The sequence below is a fragment of the Mixophyes fleayi genome, chromosome 5, assembly GCF_038048845.1.
Source record: "Mixophyes fleayi isolate aMixFle1 chromosome 5, aMixFle1.hap1, whole genome shotgun sequence".
Lineage (NCBI taxonomy): Eukaryota > Metazoa > Chordata > Amphibia > Anura > Limnodynastidae > Mixophyes > Mixophyes fleayi.
This window is the reverse complement of record NC_134406.1, coordinates 65,813,030-65,829,288: the sequence shown is the minus strand read 5'-3', so window position 1 is coordinate 65,829,288 and position 16,259 is coordinate 65,813,030. Positions and strand designations below refer to the sequence as shown.

Here is a 16,259-nt window from a genome sequence, read left to right as displayed (position 1 = left end):
TTATTCGTGCAAAGCCTGGACAAGAAACTATTCTCTACTTAGAGGTTCTAACATGATTTTGGGCTCAAAGGTTCCTTAAGATATGCTCCTGGATATTTTTCAAGAGAACTATGAGCAGTGGAGAGGCTCAAAGCTTCCACTACAACAAAACTGAGGGCAGATTACTTTATATTTAAATTGTCACAGACAGTTACATTATGCTATTTGTAATAAACCATTTATGAAAAAATTGAGGAAACATTCACTTTATTTAGGCAAATGTCCTGTGACAGCTCCACAACCAGGAGCAGCCAACAAAAATTTTTTAGCTCTTACATTTCTCCATTCATAAAGAAATATTTAACGGTACTAATAATAAATGTTAGTTTGTTTTAATTAACCACAACGTAAAACGTATTATTACGCTATGATACGTTGTTTACTTTTGTTTTTCATTTTGTGATAATTCCACTTTAAAACTCAACCGCATAGTGGTTAGCACAGCTCTCAGATCATGAGTTATCTCTGACTTAAGCTCTATCATTGTGGAGTTTGTACATTCTCCCCGTGTGTATGTGGGTTTCCTCCATGTGCTCTGATTTCCTCCCACAGTCCAAAGACAAATTGCTAGGGTAACTGTTTTCTGATGATATTAAGAAAGTGTGTGCGTCCGTGTGTGCAGTGTCTTATGTGAATGATTAAGTATGCTCTGTAAAACATAATATGTAGGTACTATATAATAGTAATAATAAAAATCTGCTAATAAATAAACATTTTGTTGTCGATAATGATTATTAACTTGAACATTGTACAGTTGGAAAAAATATATAGTCAATATGGTGTTGTCACAAGGCCTAAAAAAACATTAAGGCTACGGCTCCCATATGTCCCTATTTTCCTTAACTCACAATTATCACTTATTTTCGTATTATTTAATCTCCTGATGAATCTAAATTAAGAGGACAAGCAAGAATAGATTCCTATAACTATGTAACTTATTTGAGACCTAAAAGTAATTGAAAAAGGATTTTATGATTGGATCAAATTTCAGGTAACATGAATGTCCTTGTTTTTAATTACAAATTATGGAAGCCCTAATTAAGAGTTATTTGCTGAGTGCAAAGATCACAGGTCACTTGGAGGATTTCAGAGCTAGGGCTAGATTTACTAAGCTGCGGGTTTGAAAAAGTGGGGATGTTGCCTACAGCAACCAATCAGATTCTAGCTGTCATTTTGTAGAAAGTACTAAATAAATGTAAGCTAGAATCTGATTGGTTGCTAAAGGCAACATCCCCACTTTTTCAAACCCGCAGCTTAGTAAATTTAGCCCCTAGTTGGCAATGCGCGCACTGGAGAAAGTATAAACATCACAAAGTCCTGCTCTCTATCACTTTTGGATCACCACATTATTTAACAACATTTTTTACTGAATGACTGTTTGTTGAAGTCTCATTTGTCTCTTAATTAAGTCTCTTAATCATAATAAAAAGGGACATAGTGACTGTCTTAATTTCATGTGTCAAATTTGTACCTTTTTTTTATTGTTTTTTTTACATTATTAGACCAATAAATACACTTTCTGTACAAATTGCAGTGGAGCAAAACAAGTCCTATTGAAAGTATAGACAGATTCTCGATCTGCCTATAGATATAATTCCAATAACTTCTTCATAGATCCCATTTACTACAATTTTTATTTTTATTCTGATTTAGTTACCTCTGAAACCTACAATATTATTTACATATTTTTACATTTATATTTACATCTCTATTTTCAATTGTAATTCACATTCCATTAGCTCCATTTAGGACCGCTACACCATTTTATATCCTTACTTTGACTTCCTTATTACCCATCGTTACCTATCTTTGTCCTATTTCTTCATTACTTTACTTATTTCTATATCTACAATGTCATATTCAACTTCACTCCCCAACTCTTTTTACCATATACTCCTTGCTTCTTTATTACAAGCATTTGATTACCTTTACATCTGCCAGTTCCCTATATCTACATTTGCCAATATCAATTTGTTGCAACTTTTTGTTTCCACCCTGTCCCATTATAACAACTGCCGTTTCTTCTGCATCACACATACCCTCTTTTCACGCACTCTGCCACTTTTTACTCTATTCCTCCGATGCCTCTCGAGCCTCACCATCCACTTTCCCAAATTCTCAACCCTTTTACAACTTCTACTGTCCTCACGTCTTCTTACCCTCTCATTTTATCAGTTTTTATTTATTATTCTCTATATCTCTTTCAACTGGTTTATTCACAGCTTCCCCTGTACTTACCCCCTCTTTCTTTCACCCATATCTCCATCTGCTACAAACTCACCTTCCCCTCCATTGCCCATCCAAACTACTCAAATATCTCTTCCAACTCTGACCAGTTCACAAATTATTCTTCCATAACTCACACATATTCCATTAACTCCTAGTATATAGACTCTTGTGCCCCCGGAAAAAAATTGAAGTACACCATCACCCCAGATGTTGACCCACATGACTCAAAAGGTATAGCTAGAGTGCTCCATGGCTATGAAAGGATAAGTGCTTCACCTCAACCGTTTAAAAAGAGATTTTTCATTTCAGTTTCATTAATTGATCACTTAAACACATGCGCTGCGGAAATGGTGGTGCCATATAAATAGCTGCTAACGCCTCTTCACTCCCTTGTCTTCTTCAATTTCTTTGACCCAAAATGAAAATGATTAGGTAGGTACAGTGGCAGCACTAGAAAATAAGAGGCCTTGATGCAAAAATATATCCCACCTTCCCAGAAAACACATAAACAAATAGATACTTAAAATTATACTTAGAATTTCCCTGTTTATTTGAAATCTGAAAAACATCAGCCTTCCATTGTACCCCTCCCACCTTAGCTCTGATTTGATATATTATTTATTTATTTATTTAATATTCTAGTTGCAAGTGCATTTTCGGATTCATGAGACCAGTTGACATACAAGCATAAAGTCATAGCATTTATGGCATTGCATTTCACCAGAATGCCTTATTTTTTGCTAATATGCAGGAAAGGGACAGCATATTGAATTTATAGAGGTGAATGGTTGTATAGTAAGCATGTAATGCTGCTGTTCTGTGTTATGAGATAAGAACAGTGGGCCCGATTCATTAAGACACAGAAAACTAATGTATTTTGCATTTGTTTTAAAATGCACAGAAACTGGGCATATGCATGTTCATATTCAACAAGGAGCGGATATAAAGATACGTATTTTGTTAAATATGGGTCTGGGTGCTTTCTACTCTATCAGACAATACACTGCAGGATATGTCCAGTATTTATGTGGAATATAAAGTCCCAAGAGAACACACAGAAAAAAAAATAATTTTAGCTATAGTCATTAACGACAAAAATATTTCATAAAATATATTAGGATGTTATGAATGTCTACTGTACATAAAATGTATTTTTCCTCTTGCTCCATATTGCAAACACATGTCCTAGTAGGCATATGCGCCTGTTAACACTAGTAAACACCACTTACACATAAAACTGTAGTGTGCGTTCGAGCTTGGCACACCCTTACTGTACATACGCCCTTCCCCATTCTATGAGAGTTACCAAAAAAGACTATTAGTCCCTTCCTCTTTAATATTTGGCTATACCATTCCCCAATTGATGGATGTGTCTGAGAGTGCCATTGGACAGGAATGGCAGATCTAGCCGCATTGTTCAAGTGTTTTCATATTTTTTTTTATTCAGAGATTGGAAAAAGGCCAGCGTCAGCTGGGACCTTGTGTCGGACTACATTTTTGGCAGTCTGACTACATACACACACTCCCACCAAAAGCGATCCAGGTACTGGGGGGCAGGGGGGCATCTGTGTGTTCATGAGGTAAAATTACCTCACGAAAATGAGTTTGAGCCCTACCAAATTTCAGCCCTTTTTGAATTTTTTTCCCCACACACACTAAGAATTTAGTAGGTCAGTGTATAACTCCGCCCAGCAGGTGGCGCTGCAACTTGTTTTTTTTTTCCCACACACAGACGCCACTAAGCATTTATATATTAGATATATATATATATATATATATATATATATATATATATATATATATATATATATATAGAGAGAGAGAGAGAGAGAGAGAGAGACATATATATATATTTATTTATATATATGAAAGATTGTGTGGGTGATGAACAGGCTATCTAGTAACAGTGTAGGGAGGTAACGTTCTCACAATAATGTATTTAACATGCCATGTTCATTCTGCATGCTCCAGTTAGTATTCTTCCTTTCAGTTTTGTTTCTATTTTATTTTAGAATGAAGAAAACACTCCTGCCAACTATTGTGGAAACACTACATGTTGACCTACAGACTGAAGATGATAAAGATGATGAAATAGCTCATATTAATGATGAATGGTTTCTTTGCTCTATATGCCATGAACGCATAAACCCTTGTTCACTTTTAAAGCACAAACAACACCACAAAGCTAATATTTTACTGGGCTATAAGCCAGAGGACAATCCTTCACATGTTCATAGTCTTAACGATCAAAAAGGGCAAATGATCTCTCGGATTGAAAGCTCTTGTGTTTATAAACAAAGACAACACCAGAAAATTGATTATTCCTATGAAATATTGAAGGAGAAGGTCCTTTCTTTAACCCCATACACTAGTAGAATGAATATGCCCTATGAAAGTAATTGCCGTGTTTATAATATGGATATAAACAATAACCTAGTAAAAGCTATAGTCATCTGTTCTGATCAAAATATCTCCTGGAAAAGTGACATGGAAGATGCATTTACAGTCCGCAATAACTATGGACAAAGGGAAAACACATTATTTGCTGGTATCTTTGATGGATATCATGGGAAAACAGCAGCCTGCACGGCAGCTCTGGAGCTTCCTATTTTGTTCCTAGACCACATTTCACGTGTGGATCCATCATATAAATTAACTGAAGAAGAAAAGCTCTTTATAAATTCCTTTCATACAGTTTTCCAAGAACATTACAAGGAGACAGAGAATCTTTTCTCCATTCGGAACAAGAAAAGTGTCAAAGAGGCTGGGGTTGAAGGTGTACAGACAGCATATGCTAAAGCCTTCTGGCGCATGGATAGAATGTTGAAACTAGGAAGTGCAGAGAGTTCAAAGTCAAGATGGAGTGGGTGTTCTGCTGTGACCTGTCTGATAGACGGACATACAATGACAGACACATGGCAGAAGACAGAAAATGTGCTTAAGTCAACAGATGCAGAGAAAAAAAGGCTTGGTATGCTGCATTTAGCCAATATTGGTAAGCATGCATTTTCCAGTAATGATTAATATATTTGTATATAACTAATCATTTCTATTTAAACTTGTAGAGATAACAAATATTCTAAGAATTGTTCCATCACTTAGTAGTTTAGGCATGTCACAAAATACATACTAAGAATTCTACTAATCTGCCTCACACGTTGACAGGGGAGGAGGATGGTGTCCAAAAGTAGACTTTCCCTTTAGTTAATAAAGTTCTCCGTCTTGGTATTCTAATTGGTTACCCTATGTTTTCCTTGCCTACTGTTGCTCAAAGCTTTATCCCTTATTCAAGGTATTGTTAGGATTTAAAGGCCGAGAGACAAGGTACAGTTGAGAAATAAGCAAAAGTGTATTACAAAAATGTCATATAACAGCGCTGAGCGAAATTTTGGAAATGTCTCTGTCAATATCAAACAACATGGATTGATGCAAAAAAATACCAATTTATTTGACTAGTGCATACAAATGAATGTATAATACATAAAATAAAAAATTACCAGCTGACCACATTAAAATATAACAAATGATATCGATGTTCCAAAGTGTTCTGTTGGGGAGTATAAAGATAGTCAATGACCACTAGGTAACTCCTCCATTGCCTCTAAGTAGTAAGTAGCTCCCGCGTTCACCAGGCTGAAAATAAATGGAACTTGTACTTAGGGAAATCTGTAAAGCGGGTGTGTCTGCTAGATCGAAAAAGCTCGTTGTACTAGGTCCGTGAAACCTCTGCATGAGCCATAAATTCTAATCAATCAGACAAGTAGTAAATAGTCTCCAAAATGAGTATCTACGAGCAGAAATAGTGATACAATTCATCCAGTTATGCATACACCGGTAAATGGAGACAATCAAGTCTCTAATCACTCACTGTTGAATCTCCAAATGACATGAATAAATCAGTCTCTCAAGGTGGAGAGATAATGGCACTTCATCCGGTATAACCAGCAGGTGGAACAAATACCGTTACAAGATGATTCCACGAGATCGATCCTGATCAGTCAGTCCGGCAAACAGTTATCCACCGGATGATCTGGACTCAGATCTCCCAATGACGGGCCACTTCTCAAATAAGTATTTATCCTAAAACCGGATAGTGAGATGATGATCGTAGCTAGCAGCACACCACTCGATCTCCACTTTGAAAATGTATCAGTTCAACTGGTCACGTGACCTGACGCGTTTCATCACCAATTGGTGATTTCATCAGAGGTACTCCGAGTAACCTGGTGGGGATTGGAGATCAGTTTCCTTTGCGCCAGGAGATTTTGTGTGTATATTTTCTTTTTGAAAAAAGTGTATTACAGCCTTATTACAGTTAAATTACAATAAACAGCAAAACATGCAGGAATACAAAACCAAGAGCATTCTCAGTGTAAGGTAAGGTTTACGGAACAACATAGACAATTGCAGTTAGAAGCAACTGTCTGTAAACTTGAGGTAATAAAGATATTGGGCCTGAGTCATTAAGGAGAGCAAAGCATAAAAAAGCAGTAACTTTGCACCTGAGCAAAACCATGTTGCATTGGAGGGGGAGGTAATTTAAAATGTGGGGACAGATTTATAGTTGGGGTAGGACATGTCCTAGATCAGCTTTAAATTTCAGTGTAAAAATAAAGCTATCAAGTAATTGTGTGCTAGATGAAAAACCAGCCAGTATTTAACTTATGTGTCAAATAATTAACTAATTTGCACCCATTGCATTGTAACATGGTTTGTCCCCGAGAAAATCCTTTTTTTTTTGCCTTACTTTCCTTAATAACTCAGGCACAATATGGTAAAATTCATTGAACATCTTTGGCAATGCACATTGAACCAACAGTATGCAGGTAGGAGAGGTCTTAATTAGTGCAGCTCATCAATTAGCTATTCAGAGGAAGACACACCTGCACTGTAGTTGCGGACTAATTGAAAGCACTGATGCAGGAAACAGTTCTTTAGAAGGAGACACGCCTGCACAGCATTATCTAACCAATGACTTCTTAGCTTTAATTTGCTTTCCTTGTGTCTATGACTGTTTTATGCATCCCTTTAGTATATTAACTGTTACAGGAGCTGTTTAGCACTGAGTGTTGCTACTCAGTTTACAGACTCAGCACATTTGTATTCTTACTGTAAATATTAAATTATTATTCTATGATTTCCTCAGTTGCATCCCATAAAAGTAACATAACTGATACTAAAGCCTATATGCATTGCACTTTAGCACACTTACAGTGCTTCATTTTTATATTGCCCACTTATAACACTACCCTCACATACTCCTAGGTATATTCTTTGAACATACAGTTATTAAGATGTAGTAGTACCCTTATATCCCTCTTTACAATCTTTATAATTCCACTTTTGTCTTAATTTTTAATATGGTAGAATAAAGAGAGAACACTGTAAATCACATGAGTCACATGAATTGCATCTCCAGTTCAGTTTCTTGCTTACATCTACATACAAGATAATCTGATTAGTTTGGCATGGTTAGTCTTTCATGAAACCATGCTGATTCTATTATCTGTTTATTAAATATAATATATTTCTGGTTCACATCCTATTAGTCATTTATATATTTCATCCATGACCAGGGCCGGATTAAGGGAGGGCTAAGGGGGCCTCCATTGCCCCGTGAGGGCCCCCCCCCCCGTGATCTGAGCCGCCCCCCCCCCCCCCCCCCCCGGCACTTACCTCCTTCTCCTCCTTTCCCGGCGCGCTTTACACTTTTTACTGAGGAGATCTCGCGAGAATACAGCGCGCCGGAGAAGTACTGCAGGGAAAGTGCTCAGCAGCACTGATCTGGCTGGGGGCGCCCCCGCCCCTGACCGATCAATACTGCTGCTGAGTACTTTCAATAGCCCCTTGGATGCCATAGGCCCCTGGGCTATAGCCCAGTTAGCCCTATGGTTAATCCGGCCCTGTACAAACCCCATGGAGATTGTAGATTAGAACATGTGACCACATGCATTTCTTAATGTTCTACAATCCTTATAAATCACTCAGATAAACAGCGGACTCTAATGTTGGACTGCGATAGCGAGAGTATGGGGGTGTAGAATTATGGGCCATTTAGATGCCAAAAAAAGAAAGCAATTTTCCTACACCCCAAATCAAAATGATGCCTGGGAAAAATAATCCCTGTATTTCTTTGTTTCTCCCTCACCCGTCTCCTCTAATCTAAGCAATAGTCCTACCTTGCCGACTATTTAAAATAAATCAATCTGCAAAAAACAATATCTTAGGAGGAAAATATAAAAGTTGTAATTAAGAGTAAGGTCCAAAAGTCATAGTATGCAGGACTGCAGGTGATAACAATACAATAACAAGGTCAACATTGAATAACTATAGAATACAACTGACAAGAACAGTCAATAGCATAGAATATTAATGCACAGGCAATAATGCAATGAAAATTGTACAAATGCAAAGTATGTAACAATATTAATTAGTAGGTCCCTGTCTCCTGTGCTCATTCCCCCTCTAACTAAAAACTGTAATCTATCTCTTTCTACTAGTATTTTTCCATCACTATTAAAGCATGCAGTGATTACTCCCATTTAAAAAAAACAAAATTCTGACCCAAACTCACTTGCAAAGTCTCATCTCTCAGCTCCCGTGCCCCTCCAAGCTTCTCGAGAGAATTGCCTACACTCGCCTCACACACTTTCTTACAACAAACAACCTATTGGATCCTCTTCAGTCAGACTTTCACTCTCAACACTCCACAGAGACTGCAGTGACCAAGGTTGTCAATGATTTGATCACAGCAAAAAGTAATAACCATTACTCTCCTCTAATTCTCCTGGATCTCTCTGCTGTATTTGACACTGTTGACCACTCTCTCCTCATACAAACGCTACAATCCTTAGGTCTTGAATGCACTGTCCTATCCTGGTTCTCATCCTATCTAATCGCTCTTTCAGTGTTAATTTCTCTGGATCCACCTCTGCTCCGCATCCTTTATCAGTTGGAGTACCACAAGGCTCAGTCTTAGGTCCTCTGCTATTCTTTATCTACACCACTTCTCTTGGAAAATTAATAAACTCCTTTGGATTTCAGTATCATCTCTATGCGGATTATACACAAATCTATCTATCCTCTCCTGATCTTTCACCATCTCTCATGTCTCTTGTTACTGACTGTCTCTCTGCCATTTCATCTTGGATGTCTTCTCGCCAACTCAAACTCAATCTTTCAATAATTAATAATATTCCCACCCAAAAACAGAAGCTTCCTGTCTGACATTTATATTTCTGTTGATAACATGATCATAAATCCCACCCCGCAAGCTCATTGCCTAGGCGTAATCCTTGACTCACAACTGTCATTTATTCCCCACATCAACTCTATATCTAAATCATGTTACATACACCTAAAGAACATTTCCAGAATACACACAAGACACCGCAAAAACCTTAATTCATGCACTCATCATGTCCCGCATCGACTATTGCAATTCCCTCCTTATTGGTCTTCCCAAAGTCAGACTTGAACCCCTACAATCTATTTTGCACGCAGCGGCTAGATTGATTTTCCTTGCAAACCGTTCTTCCTCTGCTGAGCTACTCTGTCAGTATCTACATTGGTTGCCTCTATTTCAATTAATCCAATATAAAATTCTTCTACTAACATATAAGGCCATTAACAAAATTGCACCAACATACATTTCCTCACTTGTCTCAAAATATCTCCCAACTCAACACCTCCGTTTTGCACAAGATCTTCGTCTCTCTTTCACTCTCATCACATCCTCCCATTCTCGGTTACAGGACTTTTTTTGGGCTGCACCCCTCCCTCCCTCGCACAGTAAGACTTTCCTCTAGTTTTCAAACCTTCAAGCGTTCTCTGAAAACCCACCTCTTCAGACAAGTTTATGATATTCCTCAACCACCATGTTAATCTCCCTAGATTACCCTATTACCACCCTCTATACAGCTAACACAAGACAACAACCCTCTGACCAACATTGCCACACACACAGCCCACTCAATACTTTTACATTTGCATTTTAGCTGGTCCATTGTGCAGTATGATGTAGCACATGCCCTTGTGCTTCAAATTCCCATTGTCCTGTAGATTGTAAGCTTGTGAGCAGGGACCTCTTACCTCTCTGTCTGTCTGTATTACCCAGTATTGTCTTATTAGTTTGTTCGCAATTGTAAAGTGCTACAGAATTTGCTGGTGCTATATAAATATTGATAATGATGATTAACTCACAACCTGAGGCTAAGACAAACAAATGCAATCTTTAAGAATGTCTCTCCTAGGTTGAAACTTTAGAAAATGCACAAAATAATGATAACAAGGGTGATAGTCCCTATATTGATCTGATGCGAGGAAACCTCCGGAATTGATGTGCAGTATGTTTAAAGTCTGGGGGTAATGGGAGATTCAGCTCACTGTAAGAATACACTATTCCCTTACAGATAGGGGTAGATGTTTTTAAAAGTGCTGGAGTAGTCCCTTAAGGGGTAGTCACAACTAAATGTGCAATACAAGGCAATACCTCTGTCTCCTCACAATATGCAATGTGAAGTGAGCAACAACAGAGGGAACCAGGAATAACACCAAAGAAATAGGGAAGGAAGCAGACAACTGGAATACTGCTGAGGATATATTTACTAAACTGCGGATTTGAAAAAGTGGAGATGTTGCCTATAGCAACCAATCAGATTATAGCTGTCATTTTGTAGAATATGCAAAATAAAACGATAACTAGAATCTGATTGCTATAGGCAACATCTCCACTTTTCTACCCACAGTTTAGTAAATATACCCCCTGGACTATCCCTGGGTCTCTAGTTGTCCTCTGATTGGGACCTCTTCTTCCCTTTGTGCTGGTGTCGATTTATCATTTCCACTGGGCTGGTATCTGGCTCTCTCTTGTGCAAGACCTGGGTTCCCTCTGCCTCTCTTGCAATTTGTACAGGATCCATGGCAGGCTATTTATTGGACATGGCAGACTTCCCTGTGGGAAGTCTAATAGTCATAAAGCCATGCCTGGCCGACTGGTAGCCATCTTCTCGAAACCTGTAGCCTTAACTGTTAGTGTAGAAGCAGCTTGCTCTGTGAGATTGGTTGCAATGCCGTTCTCATCTCTCACTGTTTCTATGAGTGGTAAAATCTCACAACTATGCTGACTGCTGGTAGGATTCTCACATTGACAGTACCTCCAGTGACCAGGTGTTGTGCTGGCTCTCTGCTTCTGTCTGGTTTCACAAATCCCAATTCTACCTATTGCAGGCTCAGCAGATATGCACATTGGTTTCTGGCTGAAAGTGACTTCTCTGGGTATGGTTCCAGACCAGACTATGGCCAAGCCTACTTACCCCTCTGCCAATGCATATCTCCTACTCTTCCAGTAATTCTAGCACCAAAACCAATTTCTGGCAGGCTGATATCACATCCTGTTGCCTCAAAGCTTTGGGTTGCTGGGAATTCTAGTTTTCAGCACCCAAGGCTGTGTTACACTACCTCCTACTGCAGGGAACTCCACCCACCATTGCAATCATATCCATAGACCTGCCCCTCTGGTAAGCTCTGGATCTGGGGGTTACATTAAAATACTTGAAATAAGATGTCAGGAAGAATAACGTAGTTTACAGTTATGGGAATGAAAAGTGAGACATTGCAGCTTAAGTTATTTAGAGAATTCCACAACTGTGAGAATGGAATATTTTAGTTTTTACTTTTTCTTTTAAATTCACTTAAATTTTTCCCATGTGTTACTACCCTATTACTTAAAAAAGTACTTTGCAATTTGTGTATACTTAAATACAAACCATACCTTAATGATGTTTACAGATCATTTAAGACACCTCCTCAGTCTTCGGGAATACCTGAATTTTATAATTTCTAAGAAAATTTTATTAAAATGCGAAATGCATGTTTTTCGGAATATATATAAAGTAGTTAATACATAGGGGCAATATTCCAGCAATGTATGACCTGTCTGAAACACGAACAAGCCATTGTTACTGGTGTGCAGACTTCATTTAGGAAAGGAACACTGTAGGCAAATGGAATGTGGACTAATGTTGTATTAAGTGGAGAGAAAGAATAATCTGCTGACATACGTATGATTATTCCATTAACCGAGTTTTCAAAGTGAAGAATTTTCTCATATTTTCATTACTCGTAAAACTGTTCACTGGAGCGCAAATAATTCCACATTCCATTCTCAGGAAATAGTTTGATCTTGAACGTTTGAGATTTGTTTAATGTGCGGAAAAAGAGACAGAGAAAAATATTCCGTTATTTCGTGCTTCTCTTATCTCACATCAGGATGGGTTTGATAAAAAGTTCTTTGTAAGCGGACAAGATTTTTCCATTAATTTTACTTAGCAATGTATAAATTTACAATTGCATAGAGATTATAGACTGCAGTGATAAGGAAAAGAAGAGCTTCCGATTTTGGCATGTTATCATATTTTTCATAGCAGGGAGAATAAATATATAACGATGTACCTAACTAACCTAGGTGTGTTTTAAAAGGACACTAAACCTAAAACACTTTGGGGAATATTTAGTAAACCTTCTAAAAAGAAAAAAAAAAAGTGGAGGTGTTGCCTATACAACCAATCAGATTCTATTGTTTATCTGGTACATTCTAGAAAAAGATAGCTAAAATCTGATTGGCTGCTATGGGCAACACCATACTTTTCCTTTTTACATTTGATAAATCTTCCCCAAAATGTTAATCATTCTCTGCTATCCCCATTTCAGATTGGCTGCTGTGTCATTTATTCGTATTAGTAACAGGAAGCATGCCGTTGACAGGAAATATCTCCTACAATATCTTTCTCTCAAATACCAGCGGTTTTGATAAGCTCCTGAAACTTTTACAAATACTTGTGGATGGCTTTAGAGGCTCTTCTATAGAAGGCATCATGTATGTTAGCTTTATTGTAGTCTTTTAAGACTTCATTTTTGTTATAATGTGCGATTGTATAGGAAAGCCGTAAATATAAATCTGTAAAAAAAAATCTTGTAAATTACAGTTTTTGCTGGTGAGAGCTACAGGAAGGTATCATATAATTCACATTATTAAGATAATAGTTCTCTGTTAAATAATTTGAAGGTTGCTATAGAAGTGGCCATAACATCAAAGAATGTACAATATCCTGTTCCAAGTAGTATGTGCTGCACATATATATCAACACAGGGAATGTAGAGATAATCACGTACCTATCAAATGCCACTCAATAGGATCCACATTTCCATCTGTCCCCTCTTACCTTTTTGGTCATACTTCGATAGATGTGTCACAATGACTTCCCAAAAGTTTTTGGCTAACATGCATGGTTGGTGATGAGTTTAAAAGGACTGTCAATATTAAAAAACATTATCAGCATGGACTGCATTTTATATTTTTAACACACGGCTGGTTTATGCCCTACATCTAGCTTCTATAACTAACATTCTAACAGCATACACCATATATGTGTTTTTAATTCTATATATTCAGCTTTAAAAGGATTATATTTTATGTTAAATAAATTATGGTGGAATATAAATCACTGGGGTCATACATGCACTCAGATCTTACAAATCCTCCAACAGTATGGTGGTGTACTACTCTCTTCTATTAGAGTGGGATTCTATTAAGCTGTGTTTTCATGGAATAAGGGCATTTATCTTTCCATTCACAAAAATGGAAAGTTCACACAAGGATAAACATTTCCACCCATTTAAAACAAGACTGCAGTGGTAGGAGAGGAACTTGACTGTGTCCTGGTGGACATGCCGTAGCAGAATGCTGGACTTTAGGTAGTATAACACATTAAATTTCACATAAAATGAACATTTTCAGTGTCAGATGACATTTTCCTTGAAGGTCATTTGCTTACGGAACGCTGTAAAGCTCTGTATGTGTATAGTGCATCCTTTTCCATTAACTGAATTGTCCCAAATTCACCAACTGAAATTTTGGCTGGTAGGTGTATTCAGGAATGTTGAACCACATTTAACCTGATTTACATAGTATGCCTTTTGTTATAAATCCAGGTTTTTATTTTTTGTTTAAATATCCCTTTAAACCAGTAGGCCAATCATATCTTTGATAGGTTTATGTCTGCTGGTAGTTGCTTTTTAAGTCAGTTTAAAAAAAACTTACACTGAACCCAAAAAAAAAAAAAAAAAAGTATTTTTATTTAGAAATGCATTTAAATTGTTTCCATTAAATATTAAGTTAACCAAATTAATTATGTCTAAAAATGACTGCACATTCAGTAACCATTTATTCTCATAACTTTGCAGGAAACATTAAGGCAGTCTTATGTAGAAATGGGAAAAGTTACTGCCTTACTAAAGATCACAGTACCGCTAATTATGGTGAAAGAAAACGTGTGCTGGAATCTGGTGGATCAGTTACAGCCAACGAAGGCTGTGGTTTAATTGAAGGATTCAGCAGAGTTACAAGAGGGCTTGGTTTCCATGGTGATCCCAAACTCAAAACTTTAGTCATCCCTGCACCTTATACCATTTCTATCTCCATATATCATACATGCCAATTCCTTCTTCTTGCTTCAAGCGGCTTGTGGGAAGTTCTGAGCAAAAGTGAAGTTGCTGCAATGGTGCAGGAACTATTAACAGAATTATTAAAATGTTCATATACTGTAAAACCCGAAGATCCCTGCAATCAAGACAATGTTCAAGAAGATTATGCAAGCAATTTGCCCTTGTCAAAGAATGAGACAAAGGCACCTGAATGTCTCTGGGAAGATGGTGCAAAATCAGAAATTATGGAAAGCCTTTCCGATTGTGAAACAAAGCCAAATATTTCAAGCAATAATCTGCACAATACAAATGAGATATATAGTGCGGCAGCAGCTTATGTTTGCCAGCAGATAATAAAGACAGCAATGCTGGCAGGATCTCAACAAAATATCACAGTGTGCCTCATACTTCTCCCTGGATGCCACCAAGTTTAATTCCCATAATGCAAAAGGCTGATTCTATGTCATTAACATGTACATAAAGTTTGCAAAATAAATGATAAACCTGACCATCTCTAAATGTGGACTGAAAGACTTGACATTCCAAACTCATTTGAAATTTAATGCACATTAACATAAAAGGGTTTCTCTACTTTTATTACATTTTCCAGTTTGATCCATTTTTAGACTCCTTTTAATACACTACAGTCATCATATTCTCCTTATAACTGCTACCCAGCATATATGCAGCTACAGGTTCTGTTCCAAGTCCTGGCTGTAGGCGGCTATGCTTGCAGACTTTAATGGAATTCCCAGGTCTCAGTTTCCCTGCACTGCCCTAAAACCTATTGCTGATTGTAATGTACTAACACATTCTAAGAATTCTGTTACAGATGGCAGTGGGGAGGAGTCAGAGTGAGAGGAGGTGCAGACCGTGCTTGATATTGGTAATAAAGTATAACTAGTCTTTAATATTAAAAACATATTACACAAGAGTTCATAATAATTTGGCTACTGCTTCTGTACTGTAATATACGCAATCCAGATAAATAGGCCGACAGGTAAAATTTGATTTAGTGGCAATGCCCAACATTTAATCCTTGATTTTTTGTTTATGGACCCACAGCATAAATGATAAAAACAGCTAATGTGATATTATTGAAAATGACAAATATTCCAGGAGTAAGATTTCTTGACACAAACCTATTATTTAACCAATTTAGTAGGAGGAATCGAGTAACCCATGTATGTTGTATTGGTTCTCAAATTGTTTCACCGACAAGGAAAGCAGTAAGCGTCAATTCTCTTTCCAGCAATGCTCACCACAAATAGTAAGCCTTATATTGTTCCCATTTATTAAAATGAGTACTAGCTGCCATTTCACTTGGCAAAGGTACTATTAACACACCGTTAACTGTAAAATACAATTTGGCTTATTTAAAGATAGCTAGAAATAACATTCACTTATATTGTATATTTGAAAAAGATCTTAACATGCAAAAAAGTCCTTTCACATTTAAGAGTGGAAGTCGGATGTGCACATCTATTGAAGGTCTTTCAAAGCACCAT

At 37.3% G+C, this 16,259-nt stretch overlaps 1 protein-coding gene across 1 annotated transcript; it reads left to right on the top strand.

Moving 5' to 3' along the window:
• The first annotated feature begins 4,281 nt into the window (after positions 1-4,281).
• PP2D1 (protein phosphatase 2C like domain containing 1) lies at positions 4,282-15,185 on the top strand. The gene is made up of 2 exons (XM_075211444.1): positions 4,282-5,263; positions 14,512-15,185. Exons 1-2 carry the CDS (start codon positions 4,282-4,284, stop codon positions 15,183-15,185), a joined length of 1,656 nt encoding a protein of 551 aa, XP_075067545.1.
• The last annotated feature ends 1,074 nt before the right edge of the window (positions 15,186-16,259 follow it).